This window comes from Marmota marmota, unplaced genomic scaffold (genome assembly GCF_001458135.2).
Source record: "Marmota marmota marmota unplaced genomic scaffold, marMar, whole genome shotgun sequence".
In the NCBI taxonomy this organism is placed as follows: domain Eukaryota; kingdom Metazoa; phylum Chordata; class Mammalia; order Rodentia; family Sciuridae; genus Marmota; species Marmota marmota.
In genome coordinates this window covers 1,109,982-1,126,106 of record NW_026000272.1, presented here as the reverse complement: position 1 = coordinate 1,126,106, position 16,125 = coordinate 1,109,982, and the positions used below count along the sequence as shown (strand labels likewise).

At 47.8% G+C, this 16,125-nt stretch overlaps 1 protein-coding gene across 1 annotated transcript; it reads left to right on the top strand.

Annotated features, from left to right (window-relative positions):
- Positions 1–9,489: 9,489 nt before the first annotated feature.
- Positions 9,490–15,806, top strand: Cnga2 (cyclic nucleotide gated channel subunit alpha 2). Its single transcript, XM_015498008.2, has 6 exons — positions 9,490–9,612; positions 9,817–9,909; positions 10,527–10,697; positions 11,740–11,847; positions 13,359–13,465; positions 13,755–15,806. Exons 1-6 carry the CDS (start codon positions 9,509–9,511, stop codon positions 15,155–15,157), a joined length of 1,986 nt encoding a protein of 661 aa, XP_015353494.1. The 5' UTR covers positions 9,490–9,508; the 3' UTR covers positions 15,158–15,806.
- Positions 15,807–16,125: the final 319 nt, after the last annotated feature.

Here is a 16,125-nt window from a genome sequence, read left to right as displayed (position 1 = left end):
TGGGTCTGCCCTCTGGGCCCAGCTATGTGTGTACCTGCGCAGACATAGCCCTGTTTGCGGAAAGTCTCAGGTTGAAAATATGTTGTGAAATAAAGATTCCCCTCTGGGAGCAATTTAGTTGAGTTGCAAACAAACAGCACGGTGGCCCCCATGGAGAAACACCTCCTGAGCTAGGTGAGCTCACATGGAGACCTTGACTGGGCTCTGCCTGCCTCTCTGGCCTGCCCTGAAATGTGGACAGTGGGTGGGTACCTGGCATGGCCTGGGGCTCACTTCCTAGCCATGCTTTCAAGTTGACTGCCTGCCCCACCAAGAAGGCCTCAGAGACCTCCTGAGGGGAAGTTCAGCCAGAACTGCTCTTAATGGCCTCTATGGCAGCCTGGGAGATGGACACTGGGCCTCTCTGCAGGGTTTCTCCTCCCCCTCCTCCTTTTCCTCCTCCTCCTTCTCCTCTTCCTCCTCCTCCTTCTTTTTTTAAACAAAACAAATTGAACCCAGGGCCTCTTCCACATGCTAGACCAACACTCTATCACTCTGTCCTTAAGGACCCCTCTGCAGGGTTCATTAAGGGGCATGCAAACTCTCTGTGTTGTACCATGTTGTACCATGTGGATTAAATGCACTGTATGTGTTCATGATTTTTCACTTAGACCTCTCTGCACAGCTCCCTGAGGGAGGAGCTTATCTTCCAAGCCATCTGTGCAGGTGTAGAAAGCATATACCTCTGGTCAAGCCCTGCCTACCGAGCTGGGCAGAGGCTGAAACTTAATATTCCAGTTCTTCCATTTCGGTTGGCCTCCCAGCAGCTGGGGGAAGGCAGTTGTGGAAAGTGATCTTGTGGGGAGGGGTCATGAAGGCGCAGGGAGGGGCTCTGGTACACCTAGGAGCAGCCTGAAATATCAGGCCTCTTGAAAAGGACTCAAAGATTTACTGCCCCAGGATCTCTTGCCTCTTTTCCTTCCCCAACTCTATCCTTCTTTGAAGCCAAGTCCAAGGAATCTTAGAGGGAGGGCTGGATTTGAGCCTCAGGCTGGCCTCACCTTGGGATCCTCATCTTTCACAGATTCTTTCTGGCTTGGCCTCCAGTCAGGTGGGCTGGCTTGGACTGTGCCAACACTCCAAAGCAGGTGCATGGCAGCCTCTAGTCTCCAGAGGCAAAGCCCTGAGCATGCTCCATGCAAGGATGGATCCCTTGGGGACCTTGGGAGGGGCCAGCTCCTGGATCTGGGCAGACACACAGCTTCCACAGCAAGGCAGCCCAGCATCCAGCCCTGACTGCCAACAGCCTGGGCCCACCAGTAGGCAAGCTTCTCCACTGGGCCTGTGGCACTGTAGGCCAGTCTTAAGCTCACCTGAACTCTGACCATGAACTCTTCTGGATTTCTGCCAGCTTTCCCTGCTGGTATCAGGCAGGGTGAAATGGCCCTCTAACTGGGAAGCTACCAGCTGTATCATCAGGGGTGGGGTGACCCCCACTGCCTGGAGGACAGAAGTAGAAGGTCTCTTCTGGCTTCAGGTGCTCATGAGCCCCCAAGGGCTTCTCTCTGATTGGAGGCTGTGTGGACGGATGGATGGATGCTGACTGCGGCCCCAGGACTCCCTGCCTCTGAAGTCATCTGATTGGTGAGGAAAGTGGCTGGCACTGAGCTGACATCTTCCTGTGGTTACAGACTGGTATCCTCTGTATATGTCAGGGCTGGAGCACATTGGAAATGTGTGGATCCTAGAACCAGTTTTGACATGGGCTCTTGTATATATGGCCTGCTTAAGGGGCTGAGGAAAATGCAGGTATGGAGAAATTTTGTCCCTAATCAAACCAGGCAAATGGAATACTGAGAGCTCTAGGAGTGCAGTAGCAGTGCCACACCAATATTAACCTGAGGCACCTGAGCCTTTGTCTCCTTCCAGGAATGTTGCAGGGAGGGTGGCTGGAGAAGGCTCAGAGCACAGGGATCTAGGGACTGCCTGGTTAGGCATGACTCTCTAGGAGAGTAAGGGGACACTGTTGACCTAACCTAACCTCAGAGCATGGAGACTGGGTCACTTGGAGCTCCATAGCTCTTTACATATAAGAAGCCATGGAAGTAGGGGAGGCATTATGTGGTGCTTCTCTCAGAAACCCTGTTTGGACTGCAGCCTTGGATTTTGGCCTGTTGAACTGCAACCTGGCCTCCTCAGGAGATCTTCGGAGGGGGGCACACACACTCCAGGCTCCTCAGACTTGGGAGCCAGCCTCTCTGCCATTTTGGAAAATGCATTGTTAGTGAAGCCCTTGGAGGTTCAGGTTGAGGGACGATTTCGAGCCAAGCAGCAGGCTTGGGGGCAGGACAAACTCTCAAGGCTGTTGCAGACCCAGTACCCTATTCTGGCCTCCAAGTTTGAATCCTGAACAACATGTGGACACCATTTCCGTGTTAGAATATAACTACAGGAGACAGATAATATTACAGAAGCCTCATCTCTAGGCCTTTTGATAGCAGCTGGGACCCTGGGCCCCTTCTCTTTCACGGCGGGGCTTCCTCCAGCTGCCCCTAACCACCACTTGTCAGTGGTTGCCCTCTCCAAAGAGAGGGAAACTGAGAGCTTGCACTGGGCTTCAAACTGAGACCAAATGTGGTAGAAAAAAAAGTAAATCTTGAGTTCATTGTCAAGGGATGCTAAGTCCTTATACAAATGAAGTAAGGAATAGTGAACATGAGGTAAGGTGTGAATTTGGAAAAGTACAGAGCAATTTCAGGGAGTCCATTCATTCATTCAATAATCCATTCATCCATTCACTTGCCAAATACATATCAAGCACCTACTGTGTGCCAAAGGTAGCTCAGCATCAGGGGCTTGCCACCAAGTACTTCCCCCTACCCAGTCTGAAGTTGCCCATCTTTAGCTCCTGCAGTTTTTTTTCCCATGGCTGAGCCCCATACAACTGTCCTTTCTAGGCCTGGGGCACAAAGACAGTCGGCAGCTTCAGTTCTATAATCAAAACTCAGTCAGCCCAAGAGCATGCTGGTACAGTTTTGACCCTAATTCTCCCTTTGGCCCTCACACCCAAGCTCCATTTGCCTTCCAGCTGGACTGTGGTTGGCTGTTGCACTAGAACCGGAATGCTTCTGTGTGAATCTGTGCAATGGGGATGATAATGATGTCAGCCTTGTCGGATTGTCATGGAGATTAAATACGTTGACTTATGATAAGTGTTTAGCACCAGGTAGCTACTCAGTGAATGAGATTCTGCCCCTGAGGTTCTAGCTGCCTGTCAGGGATGCCTCTTCCTTCCTCTTGTTGCTTTCTATCTGTCATCCCACCTCCCTGTTTCCCAGCTTCTCCACTACCCATGATGTCAATGACACACCAGAAGCCTAGGACTTTTTTTCTCTGCAATGGCCAGAGTGAATATTTAGGGGACTAATTTCCAGCTAGGACTTGCAATCTGCATCACTAGGCTGTCAATCATAAAAGAGATCCTTGTGCAAACATTGTATAAAATCTTTGGCTTAGCCTGGTGTTAACTTGAACCTAGATTGTACAAGAAGTTGAGGCATCTGGCCATCTAGAGGGTCTCATGTGCCTCCTGGAAGACCTACTGCAGCTAGTCTCCCCTACCTATTGCTTTAGGCTTGAAAATCCCCTTTTTGGAACTCTGTCTTCTGATATTCTTCAGAACCTCACCAAGTTCTAGCCCTTATGTCTTTCTCCCTCCCTCCTTATCTTTCTTTCTACCCCTTCCTTACTTCCCTCACTCCTTTAATCCTTCCTCCCTGCTCCCTCCCTTCTTTCCCTTTATCCTTCTTCTTCCTTCCCCAACAGCATGCAGTATTTTCCAGGTACCAGCTCCAGTGCTGGGTATGCTGTGCACGACAGAACAGATGCTGACTTGTCCTCAGGCAGAATACACCCTGTGCAGGGGGAGCTGGCAGGAAGGGAAGCAAAGTACGAACACAAATTTCAGGTCCAGGAAGCTGTGGATAGGAAGAATAAGATAGGGCATGCTCTTCAGAGAGAATCTGAATGCCAAGCCATCCTGACGGCTAGCAGCTGAGGGCTTGAAGTTCTGGTCAGTCACAAATGTCTAACAATCATAAGGGCTGATGGTGGAATGAATTCATTGTGACTTGGGACAAGATAAGCTGTGGTTTTCCAATAACAACCTGAGAGAAACATCCAGGTGGAAGTTGGAAGGAAAGCCTGAAGCTTCGCCGAGAGACTTTCCTCCCATTCTTAATTTCAGGCACATGATGCCATCCTTAATTTTGTGGCTCAGCGTATAATGTGCCTTATTTCAATGGCTATTTTTAAGTTTTTCCCATTAACAATGGATTTGGGCAGTTTCATTATTATGTGCCTTGGTGTAGTTTTCTTCATTTTTTATGCTTCTGTGTCATTGAGCTTCTTATATCTGTGGGTTTATAGTATGATTAAGTTTGGGGAAATTTTGGCTATTATATCTTCAAATATCTCTTCTATTTCCTCTCCTTTGGAAACTTTGATTACACTCATATTAAGCCATTGAAGTTGTCTCACAGCTCAATGATGCTTTGCTCTTTTTTTTTTTTCTGTATCCTTTTTTCTGTGTCTCATTTTGGGCACTTTTATTATGTTGTCTGTAAGTTCATTAATCTCTTTTACACTATCTGATCTTCCATTAATCCAATGAACAGTTGATCCTCTGTCTCCATGAGCTCAGCATCTACAGATTCAACCAACCATAGATTGAAAATTTTTAAGAAAATTGTGTCTGCACTGAATATGTGCAGAATTTTTTCCTGCTATAATTACCTAAACAATACAGCTTAGCAATTACTTATATAGCATTTCATTATATTCAATATTATAAGTAATCTAGAGATTATTTAAAGAATATGATAGTATGTGCATAGGTTATATGCAAATATGGTGCTTTGTCATTTTATATAAAGGACTTGAGTATTAGTGAATTTTGTCATTCATGGTCCTAAAACAAACCATCCTGGGGATACTGAGGGACAACTGTGCTTTTTATTTCACAAACAGCTTTCTCGTCATTATGGAGAAATTATTTGCATGTCTAAGTTTTAAGTAGATGCCACATATTGTGAAATTTATCTTATTGAAAGCTGGACATTTGGGTATTTCTAAAAACATTCTTGAGTCTTATTCTGGGATTCGGTTAAGTTCCTTGAAAAGTATTTTTTTTTTTTTGTCTTGCTTTTAAGATTTTTCAATAGGACTATAGACTCCTCAGTCTAAAGACTAATTATCTGTCAGTACTGAGGAAAGATCCTTCTGGGTACTCTACCCAATATCCCACCAATCATTAGGTTTTCCAATTGGGCTGCTGGCATCAGACCTTGTGTGAAAGGTGAGGGATATTAACGCCTAATTTTGAGGAATGGTTCATTCCTTGACCAGGAATATCTTCCTCATTGCTAAGCACTCAGCTGAATACTTGACAGGGACCCTCTTTCTGGAGTTCTCTCTCTGTGTAGCTCTCTCCTCTCCAATACTTTCCTCTGCAGGCTCCAGCTGCTTTGGTCTTCTCAACCCAGGGAAACTGACAGGCTTTACCTGCATTTACCTTCTTGGCGCTATGGCCTGGAAACTCTGACAGGTAATAATCTGGGGCAATTGCAGGGCTTCAGCTCTTTTGTCTCCTGGGGATTACTGACCTTTGTTTCCTACTACTTAGAAACTTGAAAATTATTGTTTGTAAGTTTTCTTATTTCATTATGGAGGATATATTCAATCCTTGTTGCTCTATATTAGCTAAGAAGAGAAGTACTGTATCTTCCTTTAAAATCACCTAATTGATATAGTAAGGGCTTAAGCTGAGGAATGAAAGTAGAAAGAGAAGTAGTCATGGACTGGGAAAAATGTAGGGACCATTCATACAATATTCATCCAAAACTCATTTATTGAGCGTGTACTATCTCAAGGCACTGAGAGAAGATGGTAGTTTGGATTGAAGATGGCAATAATGAAGATAGTGATAAACCATTAGATATAGGACATGTGTTCAAGGTAAAGTCCATATTCTTTGCATATGTAGAGAGGGTGGGGTGTGAAAAAAGAGGAGTCAGGATAACAGTAAGGTTTAGAATGAAATAACAGGGAGAATAGCATTACTTGATTGAGATGTAGGTGACTGTGGAGGGTATGGTTGGAGGGGAAGATCAAGAGCTTGGTTTTGGACATACTGAGCCTGAGGAGCCTATTCATAATCCAAGTGGCTTTGCCAGGGAGGCAAACTAGAGTTCACAGGAGAGATTGAGCTGGTGTTCCAAGTTTGTAAGTCATCAGCATCTACTCGAGAGAAAAGATAAGTAAGTGATCTGGATCATTGAAGAACTGTGTTCAGGACACTCTAAGCTTTAGTGTTAGAAAAGAGAAGGAAGCTTCTTCAGAGAATGCTAAGATGTGGTTGATAAGTAGGATACCTAACTGGGAAAGTAGAGCTCATTATTTCAAGAAGGAGGGAATGAATAAACTGTCAAGATGCTGCAGAGAAACAGAATGGAAATGCAAACGACTCTCAGGATGGATTGTGTTTCTGTTTGTGTCTTTGAATCTTGGATTCACCCTGAAGTTAGACACCCTGCCAGACTTACATCTCTAAAGGCAGCACCCACCCAACACGTGGCATACAATTGGTGCCTTCAGCGTGGGCATGGAGCATTTGAGTGAACAGTGAACTGGAACTTTCAGTCTTGGCTGTCTGACTCACATGTCCCTTTTCTCTCTGGCCTTATCTCTACCCATAGTCTGAATGAGTTGTCCTTAAAATGCTTCCATGCAGGGTTTGAGCACTCCTCACTCCAGACTCACTTTTTTATAATATCCTGTGCTGTTACTCAGCTTGTGGATGAAGAAAAACGAGGCCTATGAGTACAACATGACTGAAGTTGGGCTTTTTATGACATGGGTGTTATCTTCCTCTGATTTTAAAAGCCACATTCCTTGAGGATCCCACTCTTCAACTAGAATTTACTGCCCATCTCTGTTCTCTGTGACAACTGCATGGCTTGTTACCTTTCTCAGCAAGCCTGCTTTTGCCCTTATGTTTATTTGGTTTTCCCCTGTCCATCCCCAGAACAGCTATTGCAAAATTTCTGGCCTCCTCTGAAGGCTTCTGCCTGGTACTTCTGAAAGTAGAAACCCCTCCTATTTCACTTACAAAGCTGGGCTTTTACAGAAGTGAATCCTTCAATGGCCTCTCACTGTATCCCTACTAGCATCTAAAATATTGAACACCTGCTTCCTTCTGGTCTTAGGATTTTTAATAAGACTTTTTGCACTTCCTCTGGTACTTGAACCAATCCATTTTACTCCCACCTCTCACAGGCTCCACCCTCACTGGGGTTGATCAAAAGCACACACACTTTCATTTTCTGTCAAATCTGTCCTCAAAACATTTAAACTTGCTTTATTATCTCCTTGTTGTAAATTAGTAACAACAGCAACATAGAGAACCATTTTCAATCTCCCATCCTCCTCCAGATCCCACTCTATCTCTAGCCTTTCTCAGTTGAGTTTCTAGAAAGAATCAGTTACATGCTCTATCTCTTGTCCCTCACTCCCTACTCCATACTATGGGACCCTATGAAATCTGTCTTCTTTTACCACCACTCCTTGGTGCTGTTCTTGATAAGGTCACTGGTAAGTCTTAGTCATGCTCTCATCTCAGAGAGGAAGTATCAGGCCTCCCAAGCCGCTTTTATCTCCCTGTCATAGGGGTGGGGTGGACATTGGCCCTGTAGAAGTCTTTTTTTTCCTGAGACTCCTTTCCCTGGGAACTTTTTCCTTGTGTATCCCATATCTCTTGGACTGCCCTCCATTTCCTCCATGCAGTCAGCTCCTTGGGCTATCTGCTATTGTTGCAGCTCCTCAGAAAGCTTCTGTCAGCCCTCTTCTCTGGTTTCATGATATGGAGGAGTAGGCTTATCCCCTTGACAGCTTTAACTCCCTCATAAACCGTGAGGGTGTCCATGGACCCCATTTAGTCCAGGGAGTGCTGAGCCAAACAGAGTCTCCTTTATCAGACCCAGGCAGCCACCGTGAATGCCAGAGACCAGGTCAAGGCCTTGTAAATAGAAGGCAATAGTGAGAGAGATGCTTGACACTTTGCAGGGCACAAACAACTCAGGAAAGAGGTTGCTTGGATGTGATGCAGTAAGTAAAGAGCTGTTCTTGACCTGTAGATTTCTGACTTGAGTGACTGGGAAGAGGGTAGGCCCCTTTATAACGTGGGTAAATTGGAAGAGAAACTGACTTATAGGTGAAGGTGTCAAGTTCAGTTTTACCTATGTTTGATTTGAGGGTTTGAGTTGTCTCAAAGGAGATGTCCAGCAAGCAGCAGGAGATATGTGTTGGGAGCCTGGAAGGGACTCCTGGCCTGGAAACTGGATCAGGCACTTGAAGCCCTAGGACTAGACAAGATTTATTGAGGAGTTGAAAATCAATGGGCTCTCAGTTAGGCAAGGCAGAAGACAGCCAGGCAGCCAGGGGAAGGGATGTCCTATTTCTGGCAGAGAGAGCACAAGATCAAGGAAGAGGAATTTGTTTTGGTGACAGCAGCATAGAAGATGATGTACCCCAGAGATGGCCTGGCCCTGTGTTCCAGCTCCTCTTGAACTGAAAGCTTGGACTTTAAAATCACCTTTTCCAGGAGGCCAGCCCTGAAACTGTTCAGTGTAAGTGACCCTGCCTTTGTTTGCATTGCCTAGAACTTTCTGTCTCCACGGTCTACTGCCTCCAAGGTCCAAACAGGGACGTGCAGAGGCTGGTTTGTTTCCCTCAGGTGCCCTCATTAGCATGCTGCTGCCAGAATCCCACAGAGAGCACCAGGCGAGCATCTCTGAGGCTGCTTGACGTGCCTACCATTGCCATGGTGACAGCTTCAGAAGCTGGAACAAGTAGCTGGGGGTGGGGAATGGTGGAGTCCTGGAACAGCTTTGGGGCTGTGAATCTAGTAGTAGCTGCCTTGGTAAATCTGGGGGATGTGATGACCATTCCTGTTCACATCTGGTGTGGCACACTGATGAGCCCCAGCATGGGACAGCTGTTCTGAGGATCTTATATTCCAGCCTCCCTGACTCTATGACAAGACATACTGTCTCTCTTGTGGATGCTTCCATCCTGGGCTACTCCTTCTCAATTTATTTTGTGAATGCATCTTCCTGTACTCAAGTCACCAGTGTCGGAGCAAACCTCGATACTCCTAAGTCCTGCTGTGGCAGTATGGAGCAGTGGGACTTTGCATTGCCTCAGTGCCAGGCTCCAAGTGTCAAGAAAAGGACTATACTCCTCCACATGATATGTCATTTAAAATGAAAACAGTGCTCAACTACAAAATATGGTTTTGTTTCCTTTGCCATAGTGACTTTATTAACACATGAATTATCAAAGCCAGCTGGGCCCTGGTTCTATTCTCACCCTGCTCGCCTATAGCTCTCCTGCTCCATATGGGTACGAGAATCCTCTGTGACCTCCCTTGGTCATATCCCTGGCAGGTAAGAGCCCTGGTTGTACATGGAGAATGACTGAAAATTCCAATGGTGTGAAGAGTGCTACAGCCAATAACCATCATGAACCCCCTGCCATCAAGGCCAATGGCAAAGATGACTGCAGGACCAGCAGCAGGTGAGTCTGCTGAGGCTGGGTGATTTCACAGATGGTCCAGAGGTTGCTACTCCCCATCATGCCTGCACCATTGTTGTAGGGCAAGCTATCTTTGGCTTTAGGATTCCTTTTCAAGGGAACATAGGAGTTCCAGGCATGTCCTAGGAGGCAAGACAAGTCACACACCCAGAGAACCCTGGGTCAACTCTGTCGCTTTCTCTACAGGCCACAGTCTGCGGCTGATGATGATACCTCCTCTGAATTGCAGAGGCTGGCGGAGATGGACACCCCACGACGGGGAAGGGGTGGCTTCCGAAGGTGATTCCCCCCACCCTAACCTGCTGTTCCCCCCTCTGTCCATGGGGCTTGTCAGGGTGACTACAATGGCTCTCCTTCTCTTAACTCCTCTAAGCCTTCTATCAGACACTAGAGACCTGAGCAACACCAAAGCTCCTGTGAGACAAGATGGGAGAGGCCAGAGGAGGCCTCCCTTCACACTTCACAGTCTGAACTTTGCGGGGAGGTATCTCTCACTGCAGAGGGGCCTTGGTAGAGGGCCCTGAGGTCACCACCCCGGACCAGTAGGCTCTATAGGGAAATTAGGAAGCCTGAGGCAACCTCCATCCTGACTTGTCCTGACATTAACACAACCTCCATTTTGCATTGAAGACCTGTTTTTTGTTCTGCACAATCAAATGAGATGGCACCTTCTATTGGAAATCTTCCTAGGCACCCCTCCCCACAAGATGTATTTGAATCATGCCTGAGTCCCAGACCCTTCCCTCAATGCTGGCCTATGTCCCAGTTCTTGGCACACAGGAAATCGTGGCCTGGTCTGTTTCCAGGTTTCCCTCTTCATCTCCCATGTCCCCCCGACTTTCCCCCTGCTGAAACAGTGAGCTCTCAGGTTCATGCTCTCTCTCCCTCACCTCTAGGATCGTCCGCCTGGTGGGGGTCATCAGAGATTGGGCCAACAGGAATTTCAGGGAGGAGGAAGCAAGGCCTGATTCATTCCTCGAGCGCTTCCGTGGGCCTGAACTCCAGACCGTGACGACACAGCAGGGGGATGGCAAAGGCGACAAAGACGGCGAGGGAAAGGGCACCAAGTACAACTGTCCGGCCTGTGGGGCTCAAAGGGCTCCCAAGCACACAAATGCAGAAATCAGTGTGGTTTCTAATGCTACTGCCAGGGGCAGACCGGGGACTATGTCAAGCTCTGTCATAACAGGGAAAGGGATGGACAGAAATGACCTGCTATGCTTTTAACTCCAGAACATTTCTGTTCTCCCTACCTACAGCCTCTCCAATAGCCAGTGGTCTATTTGCTATGGGAACATCTACTGTCTTTTTTCACCTTAGCTGACCTTCTATCAGATGTCCTCTTGCTGCTCATAAAGTGAATGTGGGCAGGGAGGGGGTTCAGCCAGGGGCATGCCACTTCCAGCCTCACTTCCAGCAGTTGGTAAATGCTGAGGAGGATGCAATCAGAGAGCGCTGCTGAGGGCAGGCCCACTCCAGCTCTACTCTGGGCAAGGAAGTATGTATTGGAAGAAACCATGCAGGAACCTGATGGGGAAGGCTCTGATGGCTGAGTAGGAGAGTGACGGGGTGGAGAAGGCAGAGATGGAGGGTCTACTGTTTGAGGAAGGAGTAGGCCACTGTGGATGTCTGGCCAAGTTAACATTCCCCACCTCTGGTCAGTGAAGGAAAAGGGCTCTTGCCAAAATATGGCACAGCATCTGGAAAAGTGATTTGGAGGCTAGAGGCTGGGGACCAAAAAGAAAGAGTAGGGTGGGCAAGAAGCATGTAGTTCTCACTTGCCTGGAGTTTGTCTCTTTTGCTGGGAGGGATATAGGAACAGTGGGATAAGCTTGCATTACCAACCTGTGGTTATCCCTCCCCAGACCCTGATGCTCTTCTCTACCCAAAACTCTGCCCCTTGATGTGCCTTCTGGGCAAGGGGCTACCAGAGAGCTTCAGAGCCAATGGGCCACTCTACCCTGAAAAATGGGGCCCCAAGCCAATTTACCCCTCATCCACACATTCCCTTAAGCAGTGATTCTTGGGAGTCCCTAAGCTTCCAGAACATGTAGTGCTGTCTCCTTGGGGGAGCTGGTCCTCAAGCCTGGCTTTTGTTTGTTTCCTTAGAAAGAAATTTGAACTATTTGTCTTGGACCCAGCTGGGGACTGGTATTACCGGTGGCTCTTTGTCATTGCCATGCCTGTCCTGTACAACTGGTGCCTGCTGGTGGCCAGGTGAGTAGGGAGGGGTCTGGAAGAGGGTAGCCAAAAGTAGAGCAATCCATAGGCCCTGGGATTGAGAGCACATAGGTCCCAGCCAGTCCCAGCTTAAGACAGTGTTCATACCAAGCCAACCTTCCTTCCAGATTCTCTGGCTGCCCAAAACACCTCTATCTACCTTGATAGCCCATGTTCCCTTCAGAGGGAGTCTTAAAGGTGTTAGCCCCACTTTCTTCTCTTCCTGGGACACCTGCAGCAGCCATATCTATTTCTTGTATCTACCACACTTGTAACTAATGTGATTCTTAGAAACTGGGATTTGGTGATGCTACTCCCTCCTCAAAAAACATTTCAATTCCCTATTGCCCACAGGACAAAGTTAAAGCCCTAAGAATGGCCTTCAAAGCCTTTTGAATGTGGCCTGACAGCATTACTCACTCCTTTCTGCTCCCACTTCAGTCATTCAGAAAGGGTTTGACTGAGCACTTATTGGGTGCCATGCTCTGGGCTCAATGATGGGGATAATGTGGAGAGCAAGACAGGCATGGTATCTCTCCCTTGGAACTCTTAGGCTACTGGAGGACATAAATTGCCAACATGAAATAAAAAGAATGACCAAGATGATTCCAGGAACTGATGGCAGAAAGTTGCTAGAGATCGAACAGTCAGGGTGGGCCTCTCTGGGAAGGTGAGACTATAGCTGAGCCCTCATTAGTGGGAGGCAATCAGCTGTTTAGATACTATTCTTGGCAGAGAGAACATTGTGGGCAGAAGGAATAAGTGCAAAGCGTTAGGATGGCCCAGTGTGGATGAAAGCCATGACAATGGCAGGCACTGGTGGTTCTGCAGGCTTTGTGAAATAGGGGCTGGAATTTGATTCTAAATGTTACCATTCCTAGTACACTCTTGGGATCACCATCCTGGACTCTATCCCCTAATTTTCCCTATCCCCAGGCCCTTTCCTAGGCCTGGCCCCATCCATAATTTACCCTACAGAGCTCCTGCAGCTTCCAACTTTTCTCCAATCATACTTCTTCTAGCCTAACCCTAGCTCACTTGGGCTTACCGATACTTGGCTGGCCAGTGTTCTGTGTTGGGTGCTCAGTAGGTGTATGTTGAAGTGATGAAGATGGAATCTATTCCACTGTGTGCTGTGATTTGCTCTTCCAATGACATATTCATTCATTCCACTGACACCATTCAACTGATACTTGAATTCAGGTGCCCCAGGCTAAGCATAGGACTGGCAATGATGATGGAGGAAGTCTCTGCCCTCCTGAAGCTCACAGTCTAATGTGTGAGGTAGGCAATTAATGGTCAGTAGTGATGCACACACAGTGATGTCTACATAATGATAAGGATTGGGGTAGAAGTCACTTGCCAGTGTCTCCTTGGCACCAGGCTAACTGTAACTTATCAGTGCCCCTTGTAGCCCTCTCAAGCCTTGAACAAATAGACATTCAGCTTGGGGCTTCCAGGAGACCTCAACTGGCTTTGAGGGTGAAGCCAGCCTTGTTCTTTCACAGAGCCTGCTTCAGTGACCTACAGAGAGGTTACTTCCTGGTGTGGCTGGTGCTGGACTACTTCTCAGATCTGGTTTACATTGCAGACCTTTTCATCCGATTACGCACAGGTGAGTAAGCATCTGGGAAGCACAGGTGGCAGTATGACACCTAAGTCCAAAGGCCTGAGTCCAAATTTTGAAGAAATCTACTAGACATGGTGTTGGACTCAAATGCTTGGCTGGAACCCTGGTTGGTGATTGATCAGGGGTGCTTTCTTGGGTCTTTCTGGACAGCCTACCATGTGAGCTATATCTCTCCTTGGGATGAAGGGATAAATGACTAGTTTGCTTATCATTATCCTATAAGGAGGAACAGATCTGAGGGAAGAGGTGACATACTGGCTTGTACGTCTGTTAGGTTTCCTAGAGCAGGGGCTGCTGGTCAAAGATACCAAGAAACTGCGAGACAACTACATCCACACCCTGCAATTCAAGCTGGATGTGGCTTCCATCATCCCCACAGACCTCATCTATTTTGCTGTGGGCATCCATAGTCCTGAGGTGCGCTTCAACCGCCTACTGCACTTTGCCCGTATGTTTGAGTTCTTTGATCGCACTGAGACTCGCACCAGCTACCCCAACATCTTTCGTATCAGCAACCTGGTGCTCTACATTTTGGTCATCATCCACTGGAATGCTTGCATCTACTATGCCATCTCCAAGTCCATTGGCTTTGGGGTTGACACCTGGGTCTACCCCAATATCACTGACCCTGAATATGGCTACCTGGCTAGGGAATACATCTACTGTCTTTACTGGTCTACACTGACCCTCACCACCATTGGGGAGACACCTCCCCCTGTAAAGGATGAGGAGTACTTATTTGTCATCTTTGACTTCCTGATTGGTGTCCTCATCTTCGCCACCATCGTGGGAAATGTGGGCTCCATGATCTCCAACATGAATGCCACCAGGGCAGAGTTCCAGGCCAAGATTGATGCTGTCAAACACTACATGCAGTTCCGCAAGGTCAGCAAGGAGATGGAAGCCAAGGTCATTAAGTGGTTTGACTACCTGTGGACCAATAAGAAGTCAGTGGATGAACGGGAAGTTCTCAAGAATCTGCCAGCTAAGCTCAGGGCTGAGATAGCCATCAATGTCCACCTTTCCACACTCAAGAAAGTGCGCATCTTCCAGGATTGTGAGGCTGGCCTGCTGGTAGAGCTGGTACTGAAGCTTCGCCCTCAGGTCTTCAGCCCCGGGGATTACATTTGCCGTAAAGGGGATATTGGCAAGGAGATGTACATCATCAAGGAGGGCAAGTTAGCGGTGGTGGCTGATGATGGTGTGACTCAGTATGCTCTACTATCTGCTGGGAGCTGCTTTGGAGAGATCAGTATCCTTAACATTAAGGGCAGCAAAATGGGCAATCGGCGCACGGCCAATATCCGCAGCCTGGGCTACTCAGATCTCTTCTGCTTGTCCAAGGATGATCTCATGGAAGCTGTGACTGAGTACCCTGATGCCAAGAAGGTTTTGGAGGAGAGAGGTCGGGAGATCCTGATGAAGGAGGGGCTGTTGGATGAGAATGAGGTGGCAGCCAGCATGGAGGTGGATGTGCAGGAAAAGCTAGAGCAATTGGAGACCAACATGGAGACCTTGTATACTCGCTTTGCCCGCCTGCTGGCTGAGTACACGGGGGCCCAGCAGAAGCTCAAGCAGCGCATCACAGTTCTGGAGACCAAGATGAAACAAAATGAGGAGGATTACCTGTCAGATGGCGTGACCAGCCCAGAGCCAGCTACTGCTGAGGAGCCATGAGGGTGCGAGCCCAATGGCCTTTGCAGCCTTCCTTGCCTTGACCCCAGGAGCTAGAAGAGCTGTCTAGATTTCCAGATTCATATGCATTACATCTCTTGCCCTCTGAATTCTCCCCAAAGCTTCTTCTAAGCTCATGATTTTGGTCTAAACATCCAGGGGTACCCCTCTGAGTGTAGCTAACAGTCAAGCTTGTGGACAGTAGAGACCATGTTGGCTGCATTTCCAGGAGCTTCAGCCTGCCCAAGTATGAGGAACGAAGAGAGCAGCAGCTGAACTGTCCTTTAGGAGTCTGTCCTGGGACTGGAGATGTGGACAATGATCTGCTCTGAAGAAGCCCATCCAAAGAATGGCATGCTCTCTGCTGCTCTCTTACCCCTCTCTAGCTCATTTGTATGTAGCCACTCTGCTCTGTTGATTAGCCTGTCTCTCTGCCAGCCAAGAGTGGCATCTCTGAAGTCCTCTCTGGACCAGGAGATGATGATGCTTCTGGTTTCTGGTCCATTCCAGGAAAGGGAGTGAGGAGTGAGGCAACTGACAATCATCCAGTGGGCAATGCCACCTGGAGAAGGAGGTGGCTGGCAGCTCTAGTCATCACCCTCTATGGAGAGCATTTCAAAAGAAGACTTGAAGGCTGGTGGTAGGAGGGATACTCTAGTTCATATGTGCTTTAGCAGCACTTAAAGTTAATAAATTCCTTTCAACTACTTTTGGTTATTGCTCAGCTCTTTTCTCCACATTCTTTTCCTGTTCTTCCCTTTTATTCACATTTCTTTGCTGCTGTCCAGACTCCTTCTGCCTGGCATGCCCACTGAAATCCTCCCCTGCCTGTAACCCCTACTTGTCTTTTAGGACTTAAGCTGGGTACCAGCTCTCTGGAGAACCCCCTTGCCTGTACCCACTCCCCTGCCAGCCTCTGTGATTGGTTTTAATGGATGTGGTTTCCCCTCCAGACTGTGGGCCCTTTGAGG